At 44.3% G+C, this 7,645-nt stretch overlaps 1 protein-coding gene across 1 annotated transcript; it reads left to right on the top strand.

Moving 5' to 3' along the window:
- The first annotated feature begins 2,494 nt into the window (after positions 1 to 2,494).
- On the top strand, positions 2,495 to 5,347 carry LOC115967088. The gene is made up of 4 exons (XM_031086172.1): positions 2,495 to 3,067; positions 3,170 to 3,950; positions 4,065 to 4,161; positions 5,083 to 5,347. Exons 1-4 carry the CDS (start codon positions 2,495 to 2,497, stop codon positions 5,345 to 5,347), a joined length of 1,716 nt encoding a protein of 571 aa, XP_030942032.1.
- The last annotated feature ends 2,298 nt before the right edge of the window (positions 5,348 to 7,645 follow it).

Genomic DNA, 7,645 nt, shown 5'->3' with positions numbered 1-7,645 from the left:
AACCCTGCAATATTGGACACATAGTGCTAAAAAGAAGGAAAGATTTTGATGAACACAAAAATTTAATAATTTAATAATATATCAATCTCTTCTTTGAATAGAAATAGACTTCTCTTAAGGGAAAAAAACAATTTGGATAGACACACAGCTACTTCAACTTTCTTTTAATATATATAAACTTTAAACTCTACCTTTGTATCTTCGCATCAACTCTTTCTCTCCACCATTAATTATCATTCTCTTAAAATTCCGAGATAAAAGATTTTATACATTCTCTGTTTTTTTATGTAAAAATTTTTATCGGAACACCATTACGATATGATATGCTTTAATTGATATCCAGAATTTTATCCAAATGGCAGAAAATTCATTAAATTTCTTTTTAAAAAAATTAATTTAGTTGGTTGGTGTCACACAACCACTATACTTAAGGGAGACCTAATCATTGTAAATTATCTTAATCGGTATCAAACTTTTTTTTTCTCCAAAAAACCGTATATATCCCCCCCCCCCCCCCCAAAAAAAAAAAAAAAATGTTGGCGAAGATACAAATTTGACATGTAGAAGAAAAGTTTGATACATATGATATAAAATTAAGTTTTTTTTTTCTTATAAAAATTTTAAATGTCCCATAAAAAAAAAAAAGTTTAAACAATAGAATTAGAGTCCCATATAAATGAATGATTTTTTTTTTTTTTTTGATACCACGTAATTAAATTAATGAGTTTGAATAGCATGCATAATGGTATGTAGCATATGGAGATATCTATCGAGTGTAATATTTAATTTTTTGTTGTTATCTCCAATTTTTTGCAAATTGGTTTCTTAAAAACTCTATATTAACATAGACTTCAAGAGGTTTTAGGGTATTTGATTTTTACTTGGTTTCCTTTTAGGTGGAGTGTATATATATACACACACGATTATTAGGTGGTTTTTTCATTCTCCAACTTATTGTATGGTTTTTTGGTTTAGTCTTCCATTCTTCTATCTACAACACCTACAAAGGTATGTATTTGTATACTATGATTTTTTTTTTTTTATTATAATCAAATTGAATAGTGTGGGGGCCTGTCAATCAACAGGCCCATTAAGGTCAGGATCGTTGGGCCTGTGGCCCATTCGAGGATGCATATCCGTCCGAGGAGGCCATGTCAGGTCACAAGGCAATTGCCGAAGGGGGGTGGTAGTCAATATCACGAAGGTAGAGTTCTGTATTCGTCCGAGGATGCCATACTCCTCGACAGTATGCGTCTGAGGACGATTAGGACGCGGTCTTGTTGCAATCGGACCTCAGAATTATGTCACCACTGAAGATAGGATAACAGACTAAGGGTAAAAGAGAAAAGACAAACAAATATCTATAACTACAGCTGCCTCCGCATTAATTACCTCTCAACCAACTCTCTGACCGCATTAATGTGGAGGTGATACCTGAACAGTAAGGAGGCAGCCTTACAGCTGCCCATAGGAAGTTTCAGGAGGTGCTAGATGGGACAGAAAGAAATCCTCCGAACCCAACCTACACGTGTGCGGTAAGGATGGAACACAAAGGGTGGTATATAAACTGAAAGAAGAACATGCAAAAATGGGGGGGATCGGAACAAAAAAGAGAGAAAAGAAAAGATAGACTAAAAAAGAAGAACGTAAAGAGAAAAAGAGGGAGATCAATTACCAAAACAAAAACGATTGTTGTGCCATCTCTGGAACTTCGAGACACGTGAAGGTGAATCTTTTCATTACGAGAAAGTTAACCTAGTTCTTAACACCCACGCTCTACAAATTATATTGTTTGGACCTATTTACGTGCGAACCCAGTATCGTTTTGGATCGTTACAAATCGAGTCCTTACAATTGGCGCCGTCTGTGGGAAGAGCTTGTGTTAGCTTAAAGGACTTCCGGTGCAACGTTTCTGATGGAGGAAGTGGGTCCACATCACCCCACGGGGGGACCGCATTAGGAGGATGTCAACCTGCACCAGGCAGAGTCAAGGGGCTCCCAACATGGTGATCCTCGAAGGAGTCCCGAACGGAGAGAAGGCCATGAGGGGAGTGTACGTACAACTCATACCACCAGGAGCCACTCTTGGGGGAAGAGTCTCGTCTCCCACGCGAAGCATGATGGGAATCTGCAACGTGAGATTGCAGATTTGAAGAGAGAGTTGCGCCATGCACGGCGGGAACGTTTCCCACCTTGCTCCAAACCATCATCTGAGGAGTCGGATAGAACTAGTTATAGGCGGAGATCGAGAACTCCGCCAAGCGAGACTTTCTCCTATGAAGAGGAGCACCGCCATCGATGTAAGCATAGAAGTCCAACTAGCAGGGGTTTGGGAAACAACGCCATGAACAAAGCCTTGAGTTAAATTTCCAAGTCACCCTTTACGAGAAACATAGACGATGCGATTCATCCTCGGCGATTCCATCAACCTACGTTCTCTCTGTATGATGGCCATTCAGATCCGGTGGAACATGTAAGCTATTACAGCCAGAAGATGGCTATTTACTCCAGGGACGAGGCTTTGATGTGCAAAGTTTTTCCATCGAGCTTGGGTCCGACGGTGATAAGGTGGTTCAACGGCTTAAGGGCCAATTCTGTTGGGTCTTTCAAAACACTGACTCGGGCTTTTGGTACTCGCTTTATTACATGCAGCAGGACTCCTCGGCATTTGGGATCTTTGTTGACTCTATCTATGCGAGAGGGTGAGACTCTCAAGAATTACTCAGATAGGTATTGGGAAATGTTTAACGAAATAGAGGGAAAGAACGATGTTGTGGCTATAACCACTTTCAAAGCTGGTTTCCCAGCTGATCATGATTTGAGGAAATCCCTGACGGGTAAACCTGTCACCAGTGTGCACCAACTGATAGACAGAATAGATAAATACAGAAGGGTAGAGGAAGATCAAATTCAGGGAAAAGGAAAAGTCAAGGTGATCCCTCAAGAGATGAGGGATTTCAGGTCGGACCGTTATAATAACAGCCGACCACGGAGGGATTTTGTTGGGCAGTCGGGTTCGGCGGACGCCCAGGTTGTTAATGCAATATTTCGGGAGCCCGTGCAGCAGGTTTTGGAGAAGATAAAGAACAAGCCATTCTTCAAATGGCCGAACAAGATGGCGGGAGAGCCTAGAAAACGCAACCCGAGTTTGTACTGCCATTATCATCAGGATCACGGGCACACGACGGATAACTGCAGGAATTTATGGGACCACTTGGAACAGTTGGTCCGTGAAGGGAAATTAAAGCAACTCTTTCATCACTCCAATGGAAGGGCGAGCCAAGCAGGTTCAGAGGTGTGTGGGGACGCTTCATCAAGGCTCCCCCTGGGTACGATTAACGTTATCTTTGCGGCCCCGGGAAGGACTGGATCTTGCCCCTCCAGAGTATTGTCGGTGTCCCGATCCCCGGCCGAGGATCATTCCCAAGCATTGAAGAGGGCCAAGGTGTGTGTCCCCCTGATTCTAGGCTTTTCGGATGAGGATATGGTTGGGACCATACAGCCCCATGAGGATGCTTTGGTGGTAACGTTGAGAATTGGCGAGTACAATGTCAGAAGGGTGATGGTTGATCAGGGTAGCACTGTGGATGTAATGTATCCAGACTTGTACAAGGGGCTAGGTTTGAAGCCAGAGGACTTAACAACCTACAACTCTCCTCTGGTAAGTTTTGAGGGAAGGATGGTCACTCCTAAAGGACTGATTAGGCTACCTGTGCAAGCAGGTACGGATGTGGTGGAGGTGGATTTTATCGTTGTGGATGTTTTTTCTCCATACACGGCTATTATGGGCAGACCTTGGCTTCACACCCTTAAAGCGGTCTCGTCTACTCTGCATCAGAAGGTGAAGTACCCATCCGGAGACCAAGTGTTGGAAATAGTAGGGAATCAGGCGGCTGCTCGGCAATGCCTAGTCGCGACTATACAGCATCGGCCAGAAGCAGAAATCTCAGGTACGACCGACAATGAGTTATAGCAATTAAAGTCCCCAGTACGAGGCTTGAACGTGCCAGCCAATGGGGTAAAGTGTCAAGATCTGGAGAAGGTAGTTGTTGCTGATGATCCAGAAAAATTCTTCCAGGTTGGGGCTAAATTGCCTTTGCAGGAGAAAGCGAGTTTGCTGGAATTCCTCCGAACCAATGTGGACGTTTTTGCATGGGACCCGTATGAAGCCCCAGGGGTGGACCCGAATTTCATTTGTCATCGACTCAACGTGAACCCCGCTGTTATGCCCAGGAGGCAACCTCCTCGGCGACCATCGAAGGAACATGCCGAGGCGGTTAAAAGCGAAGTTGCCAAGCTCAAACAGGCTGGGGCTATCAAGGAAGTTTTTTACCCTCAGTGGTTGGCCAATACGGTGGTAGTAAAAAAGAATACTGGAAAATGGCGAGTGTGCGTGGACTTCACGGATCTTAATAAGGCCTGCCCCAAAGATCCATTTCCTATGCCGAAGATCGACCAGTTGGTGGATGCGACCGTGGGTCACCCCAGGATGAGTTTCTTGGATGCCTTCCAAGGGTATCACCAAATACCGCTGGCCGCCGACGATCAGGAAAAGACTACTTTTGTGACCCCGATTGGGAACTACCATTACAAGGTGATGCCCTTCGGCTTGAAAAACGCTGGATCTACCTACCAACGCACGATGATGAAAATGTTTGAACCGCAACTAGGTAGAAGTATTGAAGTTTATATCGATGATATGGTTGTGAAAAGTAAAGTGGTGTCCGAACACGTGGAGGACCTCACGAGTATCTTCGGGATACTGAGAAAACATAAGTTGCGCTTGAATGCTTCAAAGTGCTCCTTTGGTGTAGGTTCCGGGAAGTTCTTGGGGTACATGGTGACCCATAGAGGAATTGAGGTGAACCCAGACCAGATTAGGGCCATTAATGATTTGCAAGTACCTCGGAATCCAAAAGAAGTGCAGAAACTGACTGGGATGACTGCTGCGCTGAATCGGTTCATCTCCAGGTCGGTTGAGAGGTGTCGTCCTTTTTTCCGCCTATTACATAAGTGGCAAGGATTTGAATGGACCGCGGAGTGTGCTGAAGCATTCCGGCAGTTGAAAGAATACCTGTCCAGGCCACCTATCATGTCTAGTCCTGAGGTGGATGAGGTGTTGTTTGCTTATTTGGCAGTAGCCCCTCATGCAGTTAGTTTCATCTTGATACGAGAAGACAATGGTGTCCAAAGGCCAGTTTATTATGTGAGTAAATCCCTCCATGAGGCCGAATCTGAGATATTTGTCATTAGAAAAGGCCATATTGGCGGTGGTCCACGCAACACGCAAACTTCCGCACTACTTTCAGGCCCATACCGTGGTTATCTTGACCCAACTGCCACTTAAGTCCATACTCCGAAGTGCTGACTACACCAGGAGAATTGTTAAGTGGGGCACGATTCTGGGTGCTTTCGATATTAAATACATGTCTCACACCTCTGTGAAAGGCCAAGTCCTTGCTGATCTGGTGGCTGAGTTCGCCGAATGCCCAGAAGAAGTTAATGTGAATCAAGGTCACATGGATGAAAAATCGGTTGGCCTAATATCCGCACACGGGGGGTCATTTTGGAAGGTGTACGTGGATGGGGCCGCAAACCAACGGGGAGCAGGATTGGGATTGGTGTTGATATCCCCCGAGGACGTCATCATCGAGAAGTCGTTAAGATTGGGGTTCTCGGCAACTAAAAACGAATCAGAATACGAAACTTTGATAATGGGAATGAGTATGGTCCAAAAAATGGGTGGAAAGGCAATGAAGTTATTCTCAGACTCGAGATTGGTAGTCGGCCAGGTGAGAGGAGAGCTGGAAGCCCGAGACCCAAGGATGCAAGGGTATTTGGACCGGGTTAAGCGTATGCAAACAAAGTTTGAGTCTTTCGACTTATTGCATATTCCTCGAGGTGAAAATACACACGCTGATTCCTTGGCGACCCTTGCCACCTCCTCAGTACGAAATTTTCCTCGGGTGATTATCGTTGAAGACTTGTGTACCCCCACCTCACCAGAAAAGGAGGTTTGCCAAATCAATCAAACTAGTTTGTCGCCAAACTGGATGGATCCCATATTAAAATTTCTTGAAAGTGACATATTGCCCGAAGATAAGGTGGAAGCTGAGAAAATACGAAGGAGAGCTCCTCGGTACTGGTTATCTGAGGATAAAAAGTTATACAAACGGTCCGTCTCTGGGCCATACCTGCTCTGTGTGCCTCCTGAGACAGCAGAGTCAATCCTGGAAGAATTGCATGAGGGCATTTGTGGAAGCCATACAGGAGGAAGGTCTCTATCATGTCGAGCCCTCACACAAGGATATTGGTGGCCAAATATGTGGAAAGAAGCGTAGGAGTACGTTAAGAAATGCGATCAATGTCAGAGATATGCTCCAAATATCCACCAACCGGGAGGAGTTCTTAACCCTCTCTCTAGCCCTTGGCCTTTTGCCCAATGGGGGCTGGATATTGTCGGCCATTTTCCTAAAGCCATAGGAAACAGGAAGTACCTGCTAGTCGGCACAGACTACTTCACTAAATGGGTTGAAGCTGAGCCCTTGGCGAACATCAGGGACGTAGATGTGAAGAAGTTTGTTTGGAGGAATATTGTTACGCGATTTGGAATTCCCCGCACTCTTGTCTTAGATAATGGACTCCAATTCGATAGCAATGCCTTTAGGGAATATTGTTCAGAACTGGGTATAAGAAACAGATATTCCACTCCGGCTTATCCACAAGGCAATGGGCAGGCTGAAGCCGTTAACAAAGTAATAGTTAATGGGTTTAAGAAGAGACTGGATGACGCGAAAGGAAAGTGGGTGGAAGAATTGCCACATGTGCTTTGGACGTATCGGACAACTCCCCGACATTCAACGGGGGAAACTCCCTTTTCCATGACCTATGGGGCTGAGGCCGTCATTCCCCTGGAAACTGGATTCCCAACGTTAAGGACCAGTGCATTCTCTTCGGATAGTAATGATGCGATGTTGGAGAAAAGTTTGGACCTGATTGAAGAACGAAGGGAGAGCGCGATGGTTCAACTAGCTTACTACCAACATAAACTCAAGCAGGGCTATGATAGCAATGTGAGGATGAGGCCGTTAGCCATAGGAGATCTGGTGCTGAGGAAAGTTCTGGGGGCCACTAAGAATCCAAATTGGAGAAAACTGGGACCTAATTGGGAAGGGCCATATCGGATCACTTCTGTAGCAGGAATAGGAGCCTATTATTTGGAAGACCTAGATGAAATAGCTGTAATTTATCCTTGGAATGTAAATAACCTCAAGAGGTATTATTATTAATAAAAGTATTTCAATTCAAATATTTCTTTTAATTTATGTCAACCATACACCCTGTGCTTGTATATTGAAATGTTAAATAGAAACTAAGTTATGTCAGGTCCTCGGACCACAAATTTGGTGGAAATTAACGTCCTATGATGTATATTGAAATGTTAAACAGAAACTAAGTTATGTCAGGTCCTCGGACCACAAACTTGGTGGAAATTAACGTCCTATGATGTATATTGAAATGTTAAACAGAAACTAAGTTATGTCAGGTTCTCGAACCACAAACTAAGGAGCTGATCAATGATTTAAATAAAAGACTGATCACGGCAGAGAATGACAAAGGTGAGGCGGAGTATGCCCGTGACGAA

The sequence above is a fragment of the Quercus lobata genome, chromosome 11 (assembly GCF_001633185.2).
Source record: "Quercus lobata isolate SW786 chromosome 11, ValleyOak3.0 Primary Assembly, whole genome shotgun sequence".
Taxonomy (NCBI): Eukaryota; Viridiplantae; Streptophyta; class Magnoliopsida; order Fagales; family Fagaceae; genus Quercus; species Quercus lobata.
The sequence above is the reverse complement of the archived record's forward strand: the minus strand, read 5'-3'. Positions and strand labels throughout refer to the sequence as shown.